The following is a 13358-nucleotide window of genomic DNA, read 5'->3' on the forward strand; positions in this document are numbered from 1 at the left end:
TGTCACCTTTACCATATGTAAAGAGAACTAAAAATCTATTTCAGCATAAATTTCTCATTTGTTTTAATTAACCAAAGCATTGTACTTAAATTGTAATAAGTAAGTTTTAAAACTTAGATCACTTTTCTTAGCATGATGTCACATTGGTTTGCAAAATTAGGTTTGTGGACAGCAAAGTATTTTTTCAATTTCTGCCTCTTTATTACACAACCTTAAGCTCTACTTGAGTAAAGTAAAAAAATAATGTTAAATCTTATGTTTCCTGGTTTTCCTGTCCTTCATGTCTCTGTGGTATCACTTTGAAATACTATAATTACTGTTTTCATCCTAATACTTGTGAACAAGAATTTTCTCACATAAGGGAGTTCCAATCCCATGATCTGCTAAAGCTATGGGAAGCCATGTAAGAAATCCTAATCTTCCTCTCTTAATTCTTTTTGCCTAATTGCATGGTTTTTAAAACTTCTTAATGTTGCAGACCTCTAAGAATAAATACAAGCTAGCACTGCTGTTTTTCTTCAGGGTGATGGCATGTGAATTATCACTTGCTGTGCTGCTTCTATACCTGAAAGATTTCTTATATAATTTTTGCAGTGGCAAACATACCATTAAACAATAATTTTCAAATAACTCTATTCAGAACATAGAAATGAAAATCCAGCTATGAAGTTGCTTCAAAATTTCAAATGGAAAAATTAGATCCAAATCTTTTTTGGTAAAAGTCTACAAAGTTGAGACATTGTGTATAAGCAGTGTCCATATTTATATATAGAGAGAGAGTGATCATGGTGTCCTCCACTTCATTTTACATATTTTGTTCAAGATACTTGATCAGACTATTCAGCCATAAAGAAGAATGAAATTATGTCATTTGCAGCAACATGGATGGAACTGGAGGTCATTATGTTAAGTGAAATAAGCCAGGCACAGAAAGAGAAATAAGGCACGTTCTTACTAATAAAAAGTTGATCTCATGGAGGTTAGAGAGTAGACTGATGATTACCAAAGGCTGGGAAGTGGGGAGAGGATGAAGAAAGGGTGGTCAGTGGTTACTCTCGGGATATAGGTCAAACAAGCCTACAGTTAGATAGAAGGAATAAGTTCTAGTGTTTAACAGCACCGTAGGGTGACTATAGTTGACAATAATTTATTGTATATTTCAAAACAGCTAAAGAGAAGAGTCAAAACGTTCCCAACATAAAGAAATGATAAAAGTTTGAGGTGATGGATATCCTGAATACCCTGATTTAATATTACACATTCTATGCAAGTGTCAAAATTTCACATGTAGCCTATAAATATGCACAAATATTATGTGTCAGGATCAGGGGTGGGGGTTGAATAGGTGGATATTTTTTAGGGTAGTGAAACTATTCTGTATGATTAACTTTAGTGGTGAATACATGTATACAGATTTTAAACAGTCATTCAGAGGTCAGAGGAGGCAGACCCCAAGAGGGACAAGACTCTAGCTGTATTATAAATGTCTGAAACAGCCTCACTGAGGAGGGGGATGGAAGAATGAGGTGCTGCTGACCCAAGTAACTGGAAATGAGTCTAGTCTGAAAGACTGAAGGCAAGAGAAATTGCACTCTCTCGTGCACTGGTTGATACCCTCCTTCATTGATTTTATGTCTCATATAAGAATAAAGTTCCTGTGTAACATCTTAGGAATAATATAACATTTGCAATTTATTGTTAAATGTTAATTTTTTATCTTCATTAAATTTATGAAGGAAAAAAAATAAGCTGGGTGTGGTAGCTTACATCTTTATTCCCAGCCATTCAGGAGGCTCAGGCAGGAGGGTCACTTGCATAGGAGTTCATGACCAACCTGGGCACCATAGCAAGACCCCATCTCTAAAAAAAAAAAAAAAATTAGATGGCTAAAATGCTATATATATTGGCTTATTTTTTTTAAAATGATCATTTGAGATCATTAATTAGTTTCAAGAAGTTTACAGTTGGGGCTACAGACAAACCTGTCTCTTGACTGTTTTTGTCCCATAATTGGCCAGAATATCTAAAACTTTGAACAACTTATGAATGAGCTTAGTTTTTTGTCATTTAATGAAAAACGTTAATAGCTTAGAAGTCCTAAATGATATGCACAACAGTAGTCTTTCTTATGCAGCATTTGCATGGCTTCTTCATTTGATTTGAAAAGTTCTAAACTGATAAAACATTATAACATTATTTAATGGCTCAAAAATTACTACTTTGATTAGTCTTACTATTTATGCTAAATTGAAGGTTAGATTACTTAATCTATTTTCTCTTATTCCATTTCAGATGAATTAAATAATCTTGGGCATCCTGGTGAGTAGTACAAACAAAACATTAGTTTTATATTTTTAAGTTGTTGAATATAATAAAAATACTGCATAGCAATACTCTAGCAAAAATGCTCTTTTGCTAGATAATACTAGCAACTTTTTTATTGCAATAATGTAACTTAAGGTTGAAATTAACTACTTACCTGAAGTACAATTTCATGCAAGTGAAAGATTAAAAATATTATAGATTATTAAACTGTAAGGGTAGAAAAATAAGTATTTAAGGCAACATAAAACCTCAAGGTATTTTTTATCATTGTGTATTACTCCTTATATCATAAAAAGTAAGTTAATGGGGGAAGTGCATGATCTTTAATCTGAAAGACAGGAGGAGTGTTTGAAAGAGTGATGGGTAATAGTTCTGAACAGGACAGACCTCTGAGACCTTGTTTCCATTGCTCAATTGTAGAGTTGCATCTGAACTCACTGGGCAGGCATCTTTATCTGAAGTAAGAAGTGTATTTGTGGGGATAGTTGGCACCGCACAGGTGGGTTGGTAGCAACCATTGAAGACTGACAGCTGGTAGGATTATGCAGAGCTCTGTGAACCAGTTATAATCAGAACAGATTTCTGAACAAGCTAAGCTAAAGAGAAAGCCTCCACTGAGGTAAAAGGCATATCAATAATGAGGACGACATGAAGACAGGACGTCAGTATAGGTTACGGGGATTCTGAAAGACAGTGGTGGAACTTGTGAGTATACCCGAAAATAAAACCTTACAGGAGCAGATTAAGAAGGCAATGATGTCATGTAATATTTGTAGAAAGTCCTGTTCTTGCTCTACATGTTATTTCTCATTATTTTAGCACCATAACTAGTTTGCTTAGTGTCATCCTCATATTTCATTAATAAACATCTATTACTGCGAATGCTCTTTGGCTGTGCTGATTGCATACGAGCTAATTAGACACAGCAGAAAGCCACTGTTACCTGTGTGTCATTCTCCTTGCTGTAGTATTCGCAGTAAGACCTGCTTCAAACATCCAAAACTAGAAAGTCTCAAAAACCATCCTAGTAATTATTTCTCTTGGTCTGGATAGAATCCCCTTTTCCTAAATTTGCCTTTCATTTCTTGCCCTTTTTTAATGAACATTATAAAAAGTTATTTCAGAAAAACTTTAGTGAAAAACCACCACTAAAATTCTAAAATTTTCCTAGCCTCCTCTTTGATTATCTCCGTATTCCCCACAGTTCAGAGAGTACCAAAAACTTGAGTTTAAAGAAAGAGTGACGTGTGGGAAAAGCTTTTAATAGGCTCCAGTGGCATTTATTTTACTAAAAGTGCAAGTTACCCTTTCAATAGTAGTAGGTACATGCCTGATTGAACTACACCTTTCCCTGTATCTCTTCCTGGGGGTGCTCAAGGTGGGAGCAGGACTTCATTTTATGTGTAATAGATGGTGAAAACATAGAATCTGGAATGAGGCTTCCTAAATAAGAATCCAGATTTGCTACTTACTAGCTTGATAGCTTTGGGCAAGTGACTTAATCTCTCACTGCCTCCATGTCCTTATCTGTATAATGGGGTTAATAATAGTACATACCTCATAGGGTTGAGCGAGGTTTCGTTAGATCTCTTACATAAAGCATGTAGAACAGTGCCATCCAAGGCATCAGTAAATGTTAACAACTATTGCTGCTGCTACTTGTTATGAATACCACCATCGTTTTCAGATTGTAATTTTCACCAACCTGCTAAGGATTATTACCCCAACTGTGGCAGTCAATTACCAAGGGAGTTCCACGGCCTTGATTCCAAATCTGTCCCTTCATGAATGTCTTTACCAAAAATCTGAAGATCTTAAAATTGTACATTAGCTATTAGAAACTATTTGCTGTTATCTTAATGATGCCACTGATGTTATTCATTACTTTTCAGATATCTTTAACTCTGAAAATATTCATATCATGGACAACAACATCTTATATGTTTTGCTTTTTTATCTTTGTACAGATAATAAAGAGCAAACGACTGACCAGCCTTTGGGTGAGTAGAGCTTTAAGTGCATGATTAAAATGTGATTATAGCATTTATCTCTAGAAGGAATTTAAGCCATTTTAATTTGATTGTTCTTAAAAATATTTGAATAATGTTGGGACCAAATGTTCAATGTTTTTTATTTGTAAAAAGAAGTACAAAAGAGGAGGCTTAAGAAAGATTACAAAATCAGTTTCTGGGGTCAGGTCAACTTCTGTGGAATGATTTGTAAGTTTCTAGAACTATGCAAGCAAACGTAAACCAAAAGAAACATGTACATGTCACATAAATGTTAACATAGTTAACATAGAGGAAGACGTGATTAGTACTATGTTGTGGTGGGGGATGGAGATTAGGAAATCATCACAGGGGGATGTAGTAAGCTTTAGAGTTTGCTTCTCCATCTTCTCCGGTGGGAAGGAAAGAGAATTTAGGATAAAATGTAAATGAATAGTGGTACTTAAACAGTGCCTGGGAGAACAAAATATAAGGGAGAAAACTAAGAAAATAGCCAGGAGATTGATACCATAAAAGGTTAGCAAATTAATATTTAGAGGTGATAAAAGTAGTCAACGTCTTGATCCTGGCAGGTAAACTAAGGTCTAAAATTTGTCCACTGGATTCAGCTACTGAAGAAATAATTGATGACTTTCAGTGAAATGTTGAAAGTGCTTAATGTGTCAGTTACTGAGTTAAGCAAGGGATTAAAATATGGATAAAATGGATAAAGAATGATTCAGAAGTGAACATCTGAAGACAGAGTATAAATTAATTTATTAAAAAAACAGTGATTTGGGGCCGGGCACGGTGGCTCATGCCTGTAATCTTAGCACTCTGGGAGGCCGAGGCGAGTGGATCACTCAAGGTCAGGAGTTCAAGACCAGCCTGAGCAAGAGCGAGACCCCATCTCTACTAAAAAAATAGAAAGAAATGATCTGGACAACTAAAAATACATATATATATAGAAAAAATTAGCCGGGCATGGTGGCGCATGCCTGTAGTCCCAGCTACTCGGGAGGCTGAGGCAGAAGGATCGCTTGAGCCCAGGAGTTTGAGGTTGCTGTGAGCTAGGCTGATGCCACGGCACTCACTCTAGTCCGGGCAACAAAGCGAGACTCTGTCTCAAAAAAAAAAAAAAAAAAAAAATAGTGATTTGAGGAGAACTAGATGGGGATGGGGCATATATTCAGAGTTTTTAGAGAGGTGGGGAAATAATGAGCATATTTACATTTGAAGAGGAAGATCTGTTGCGACTACATAAGTTAGAGTGATCTGTTAAAGAATGGACAAGTTGTGGAGCAAGTTCCTAGAAGAGACGTTAGAGATTTGGGCCAAGGTAAAAACAAGAGACACTAACTGTAACAGAATGTTGAAACCTCTTCTTTTGAGATTAGAAGGAAGGAGAGATTGGTGAAGATACAGATTTGCTGGGAAATTGAGTACACTTTTAGTTGGTGGTTTTTCTTTCTAGGTAATTTGGCATAGTAAGATGCTTAAAGGATTGAGGAAAACAGAGTAGACTAAGGCTGAATAGAGAACTTAGGCAGTGGCAGAGGCTTAGATGCTAAAGAAAATGGAAGCTATTTCTGACCATCTACAAGTGAAAGAATATTAAGACTAAGACTTAAAAATTAAGACTTTATAATGGTACAGATCAGTTGTGTAATTTTTCTCTAGCTGAGCACAGCTTTAAGATAGAGAAGGCAGACTAATGAACTGGTTCTTCTGTTCTTTTAAGAAATATTTGTCAGGTATCTACTGTGTGCCAGGCACTATGGTAGTCAGAGTTTTATAGGGCACATCCAGAAGGGAGCAAGAGAGCAGGGATTTGGAGGAATTAACCAAGAGTTAAAGACTGCATAGAGAAAGAAAGCCTTGAAAAGGCTATGAAACTAAGAGAAAATGGAGGAGTCAAGAGATTTAAAAAGTTTACTGAGTTAGCTAGGCACACAACGCTCACGTCTGTAATCCCAATGCCTTGGAAGGCTGAGGCGGGAGGATCGCTTGAGGTCAGGAGTTTGAGACCAGCCTGGGCAATATAGCCAGACCCTGTTGCTATAAAAAATAAAAATAAAAAAAATTTAGCTGGGCATGGTGGTGTGTGCCTGTAGTTCCAGCTACTCGGGAGGCCACAGTGACCTATGATCACACCACTACACACCAGCCTGAGCGACAGGAGGAGACCCCATCTCTATTTTTAAAAAAGTTTACTGAGTTGGAAGAACAAGTGTAATAGGGGCAAAACTCTTACAAGAATAGGAGGGTTTTTATGGTTACAGAGAGGAAATCCATGGTTTTAGATTTTCAGAGGTGGAGCAGCTTAGGTGATGGCAAAGTCAAGGCTACCATCAGGGAGTTGGGCAACAGTGAAAGTGATTGCCCTTGATGTTGAAGAGGACAAGGGACTGTGAATTACCACCTTTAAAAAAGAACCTGCTGTGTGTCACTCGTAGTGGTAAGTTTTTGTGTATTTCAGCTCCGTTATCTTTCCTCTAGATTCCCAAACCTCATTGGTTAAGAAAGACCTGTTAAAATAGTGTTCCAAACAAAGGCATAGCCATCCTGTTCTCTAGTAAGAAGCATGTGTATGTCTGTAAGTACACAAAATGACAAGATCCAAATGTAACTGGGTTAGTTGCTGAAGATGGTTTAATCACAAGTATGCATTTCATAGTAATACTAATAAACTAAGTGTTTTCACTTGGTATAATGTATAATTTAACCCTGAGATGTAGGTATGTTTTCTGATTTTTGGTAGATGGATATTAAAACTGTTTAATAAAACTTGCTCAGAATAACACAATTTAGTAGGTGAACCAGGATTGTTCGGTAGGTGAACCAGGTGTCTCTCTCTCCATAGTGCCTGTTAGCTCCATTATGCCAGGTGTCCTTTCTCAAACACCTCCTAATTGAAAGAATAGCAAACTGAATATCAAGTCAGTTTCTATCATTGAAATTCACCAAACATTTATTTAATGTCTCATCTGTGTTACCCTTTAAGAAATAAGAGAATAAGCCTTGGTTCCTGAACTCAGGCCTCGCAGTCTTAATAAGGGGAGACAGTTGGTAAATGAATAATATAGTACATGGTACATGCCATAATAGAAATATGTAAAAATCTAGAAATTGTTCATAGAAGATGGTGATCAGATTAGTCTAGGACAGTCAGGGAAGGCTTTACCTAAGAGATGAAGCCCAGGTGAGGATTTTCAGGGATAGGGAGATCCCAAAGTGCATAAAATGAGAAGGTGTGTTTGAGACAGAAAGGATCAGATTTCATTCACAAATGAGAGGGGGAAAGAAGAGCTAAGACATGGCGAGGATGGAGGCATGAAATAGTTGGTGTGGGTCAGGAGCAAGCAGTTCAGCATTGCTGGAAGATAGAGTACTAGGGAAAGGGTACTGGGGATTGGAATAATTAGTGATTGTTCTATTGCTGAATAACATTATTCCAAAATTTACTAGTATAAAAACAATATCTGGCCAGGTGTGGTGGCTCACACCTGGTGGCTCATGCCTGTAATCCCAGTAGTTTGGGAAGCCCAAGTGAGAAAATCACTTGAGGCCAGGAATTCAAGACCCCATCTCTACAAAGAAGTTTTAAAAATTAGCCGCGCATGGTGGTGCATACCTATAGTCTCAGCTACTCGGGAGGCTGATGCAGGAGGATCGCTTGAGCCCTGGAATTCGAGGTTACAGTGAGCCAGGATCAGGCCACTGTATTCCAGCCTGGGCATCAGAGCAAGACCCTGTCTCTGAGAAAAAAGAAAAAAATTAGTTTCGTTATCTCTCACGGTTCTGTAGGTTGGAGTGGGTTTAGCAGATGGTTCTGCTGCTGCTGGTCTTTCTTGGGGTCTCTCATGTGGTTGCAGTCAGATGGTGGCTGGGATTCCAGCATCCAAGGTGGCTTGGCTTCATTCACATACCTGGCACCTTAATGGGGATTGGTGAAAGATTGAAAATCTCTCTCTCTCTCTCTCTCTCTTTCCTACCTTCTTCCTCTCCCTTTCCTTCCCTCAGTTTCTCTTCCCTCCCTGAGTTGTCTCTCCATACAGCTGCTTTCTTTACATAATGACTAGATCCCCAAAGTAGAAGCTATCAGGGCTTCTTAAGGCTTAAACCCAGAACTGGCAGAATATCACACCATATCATGCTCAAAGTCCCATGCAGCCCAGATTCGGGACTGGGCTGACTACACTACACAAGGGCAAGGATACTGTGGTTCACTGCGGGCCATCTGTTACCACAGCTGGATAGGTAGGTGTGGACTAGAATGTGAATGGCCCTGTATGCCAAACTAGGGAACTTGGACTTTATTTTGTAGGACATGGAGAGTCATTAAAAGATTTAGTGCATAAGAATAACAAGAATGATATATCAACCAGTCAAATTTGATGCCAAAACTAAATTTTTGATAGACATCTGCAAAGTTTATTTAACAGATACTTAATAGCATTTAATATGTACCAGGCCCTTTTCTAGGTGGTTCTGAATATTAACTCATTTTGGATAAGTAACATAATAATTAGAAGTATTGGACATGAAATTAATGATATAACGCTGTACCAATTTTTAAAGAATATATTGCATTAAGCTTTGGAAGATGTCTAAGATCTTATAGTTAAAATATCTTTCTTTAGTGGTTTCATTATTCTTTTGCTTAATCAACTGGCATTTTTGTTTCCATTTTCCAATAAATGGCTTGTGCTCAAGAAGTTGTGGGTGGCTTTTACAGTAAATGTTTTTCTACAGGAAATTTCTTCCATTTATTTTATCACTTGAAAACCATCATCAATTGCTTACATATTTGCTGCCTTGAAGTTTCTTTGTTCCTCTCTCTTATCTCCTCACATTCAGATTTATTTTTTCCTTTCTCTGTCATATCTCTGAAGTCTGATTTTTCTTTTCTCTTTCTACAACTAATTTCCGGAATGGGTCTTTGTCCTCTCTTCTTTGGACCACAGCCGTCAGCTTCTCTGTTTTAAATCCACCCCCGTTCTGTCATCCAGAAACTTTTACAAGTAAATCGGACAAGGTAAGATTTACTTACCATCATCTTTATCACCGTTAAGTTCAAGAAAATATACTCTAAGACATCTTAGGAACTAGCAGTTAAAAATTATCATTGGAAAAAATTTTTAGAAGAGTTATAGACAATTATTGATGTATACATTTTAAGACATGTAGTTCTCAAATTGTTCAACCCTTGCATTTCGTAAACAGTACCAAGCGTTCTTTCACAAATGGATCACAAAACCAGTGAATGAAGAATTGGTACCAGCAGAAACATTCCATGATGCTTAATTTGACAGCTAATTTTTTTCCCTAAAGAACCCAGTGATTTTTTTCTATTACATATTTATAATTGTTTTCTGCCAATAAAACTCAGTCTAAGATGTATATAATTAAATTACAACATTCCACAAAAAAGCCCACAATGATTTATAAGCACTTTACTACCTTAGTAGCTTGGGTGACCTCATGGTCTAAATCCATGACTGGGTTATAACAGTGTAAACCACAGACAGCACATTCTCTTATTTTCCCTCACTTAGGAGAAGATGGAACTGAATCTGTCATTCTACTGGGATTGGGTCTGAATTCTGATAGGGTTGATGAACTCACAGAAAAGCACACTGAAAATTTTCTTTATGTAGATTAACTAGCCAACAGTCTTACTTTGGTATAAGAGTACTAGTTTATTTAAGAAGAAACTTAAAAAAAAAAAAAAAAAACAAGAGATTCTAAGTGTTATTGCCTCCTATTGAAATCCATCCTGAGTATTCTCAGCTTTTTCATTGAACTAAAATGACATAAGTGTCATTTCATTTTTATCTAAAATGTGTATATTTATAAGAATAGGCAACTTGATAGAAATCTCTCAAAATGTAAACAGAATGAAGATACTGTGACAAAATTATTGAGGCTTTTCACAAAGTGGGGTTTTCTGCTCTTTGAGAGAGTCACATTCTTTAAGTTGGAGCCAGTTTTTAACAATAGACTTAAGTGTTCAATGGAAACAGAAGAAATTTCACCAAAGAGATTTTTGGTGAAATTTAATCTTACTGATTTAAAACATCAGAATTATATATTATAGACATTAAGTCAGGAATATGATTATTCATGCCTGTTTCAACTTCATAAGGGTAGTATTCATAATAGCTTACAACTAAACTGCTTAGCAGTACTTAGTGATGGGGGTTGGTCAGCAAGTCCTGGCCTGCGTCAGAGGAGGTGGCCTTCATCCTACCCACCTGGCTCTTGGGCAGTTGGTTGGTGCTACCAGGTGCTCTTGTCACACCATCTCTTCCCCTCCCTGGTGTGTATACACTGGTGTCGGCTGTGACTTTTGCTGCACACACTTCACTGTCCTCAAGAAAAAAGTTACCTTAGCTTCTTATTGTCATGAAATGGTCTTGCGTTTTTAACCTTTGACCCCACCCGAGACTATCAAAAAACCAGAATTTTGAAGACCTCTTAAGCACTAAGCTATGTCTACCCTTCCACAACTGCTGGACAGGCTACACACCTGATTAAGCTCGTTGGTACTTTTTAAGGTATAGATATAGATCTTTTTACCCCTTACAAACAAGAAAACTATTTCTATCAGAACATACTATCTTTAGCAAAATCTCAGTGCACTAAGTTCAGAAAATGAACTGTTAAGACATTCATACAAAAAGTATTCACATTTTCCTGAAGTAGCCTCATCTCAGTCAAACGGGAAATACTTTTTAAAGAAGCTATGAGACAGTACGTTCACATGGCTACTGAAGGAAGAATACAGTACTTGTGAAGTTCTGTTTTCTGTCGCCTCTGGTATTTCCCCTTACTTGCTCTGATGTGAATTCTTCCTATCTCTCTTTTAGGTGTTTCTATTGTTTTTAGCCTCTTCCATTCTCAGCAAAACAGAACGTAATTTGACAGGAACCCAATTTCAAATATTCCTTGTTTAAATTTGCTCTAAAAGTCTAGTTGAATATTATATTATTTACTTTTGTTGTAACTCCACAAAAGTATACTTTAATATTAATTACCATTATGCTTCAAATAACAAACATCCTTTGCCTAGTTCTCAAAAGCATCAGTAAGTTTAATTTCAGTTGTTTGAGTTTTTTAGCCTCTTGTGTTCATCAGAGTATAATGGTCTGCTACATGAAGTAATAGTTCTAAAATGAAATTAAATAATGAAATCTTAAATGAAATAATGCAATCTTAAAGTATACTTTTTATTATTAATATAATGATCCCATTTCCATAGGTTTTGTTTTAATCTTTATACCCTCCTTTAAATGCCCTTCCCTTTTTGTTTTTTAAACAGCAAAGGACAAGGTTGCTCTTTTGATAGGAAATATGAATTACTGGGAGCACCCCAAACTTAAAGCTCCTTTGGTGGATGTTTACGAATTGACCAACTTATTAAGACAGCTGGATTTTAAAGTTGTTTCACTGTTGGATCTTACTGAATATGAGATGCGTAATGCTGTGGATGAGTTTTTACTACTTTTAGACAAAGGAGTATACGGTAAGATATTTACAATCTTTGTTTTTATAATTACTTGTTCTTGTACAAGTTAGGTTAAGAGTTAAAAAATCAGATAAAGGTAAAATGAACACATTGTTGAACTGAAGTTTTATTTTTCTTGTTAAAAATGGTAGATTTGATCTTTATGCCATGTGATTAATTAGCTCACTGTCTACTTTTTTGTTATTTTGTCAAAACAATATTATTCTTATTAGAATTCTTACCTGTCTTTTGTGATTTCTTTTTTGTTGACTACCGGAGCTACAGTATAGTAAAGCTTGATGACGAAATAGCAAAATGTGCACTCATATATGTAAAATATTACTGTGTGTGGTTTTTGGGGTTTTTTAGTATAAAAGGATCTAACAGAATGTACATTACATTTGTTTCCTTTTCATTTTTCTAACTATTGTATGGTATATTCTAGTCTTAAAATAGGAACTAGAATAAAGAAATGTTGGTGAATGAGGCATATGAAAACAATTTGTAAATTGAATATCTATACAGTTACGGTTAGAGATGCACCTCTACAAAAATTGTAACAGTAAATTTTTAATGGTTTTTCCCATTCTTTCTCTTAAATATGTTAAGAACACTGCATGTATGGTAAAGAATTTTTAAAGAGACAGAATATGCTGTCAGTAGCAAGTCACTTCTTTGGTAATTTATTTCTTTTAATATGTATTCTCTTATTATGGGAAGGCCAACTGTTGAGGTCGTCTGAACTGTGTTTCGAACGATAGTGCTTCCCATGACATGGTGTAGTAACATCGGACTGCCAGGAAAGTGGCATTTCCAGGCATGTTGTTAGACATGCAAGCTTTAAATAAAAAGTATCAGTTTAGCTTCTATATCTTTCAAATTATTCTACTTTAATAATTTCTGGATTTAGCTTTATTACTTATAATTAGATTGATATGAGATAAGCTTGGTAGAATTGCTAGTGGTTCTCAAAGTAGAATTTTTAATGGAACAAAAGCCATTTTTCAAGATTCACCACACTGCTGTATAAGGGATGGGGAAAAGTCTTAAAATCTTATTTAAATGAGTTTCCTCCTCTAATGAGAATTACTGTTGTGACACAAATGAAATTAGGAAGATAAACACTTCAGATTTGAGATTTCAGATATCATGCTGATGTTGTAATAACATACTTTTACTTGTGAGCATTATGAAGTGATGACTAGTGGGTGAATCTATCCATTTTTCTTATGAAAATATGAAAGAATATACTATACAAATACGCCACCTTGGTAATTGGCTTATACAGGTTGAGCATCTCTAATCCAAAAATGTAAAATCCTAAACATTTCGAGTGCCAGCATGACACCACAAGTGGAAAATTCCACACCCCGACCTCGTGTGATGTGTTGCAATCAAAACTTTATTTCATACACAAAATTATTAAAAATACTGTATAAAATTACCTTTAAGCTATGTATATAAGCTGTATATGAAACACAAATGACTTTCATGTTTAGACATGGGTCCCATTCCCAAGATAAGTCATTATGTGT

The 13358-nt window shown here is 36.0% G+C and overlaps 1 protein-coding gene across 1 annotated transcript in view; it reads left to right on the plus strand.

Moving 5' to 3' along the window:
* The window catches only part of MALT1 (MALT1 paracaspase), a 78971-nt gene that overhangs the window by 44120 nt on the left and 21493 nt on the right, over positions 1-13358 (plus strand). The window contains exons 5-7 of the mRNA XM_012651735.1: positions 2293-2319; positions 4293-4325; positions 11638-11841. Of these exons, the coding sequence (XP_012507189.1) occupies positions 2293-2319; positions 4293-4325; positions 11638-11841 (264 nt within the window). The remainder of the gene's footprint in view (positions 1-2292; positions 2320-4292; positions 4326-11637; positions 11842-13358) is intronic.

This window comes from Propithecus coquereli, unplaced genomic scaffold (assembly GCF_000956105.1).
Source record: "Propithecus coquereli isolate 6110/MARCELLA unplaced genomic scaffold, Pcoq_1.0 Scaffold37, whole genome shotgun sequence".
NCBI classification, from domain to species: Eukaryota; Metazoa; Chordata; class Mammalia; order Primates; family Indriidae; genus Propithecus; species Propithecus coquereli.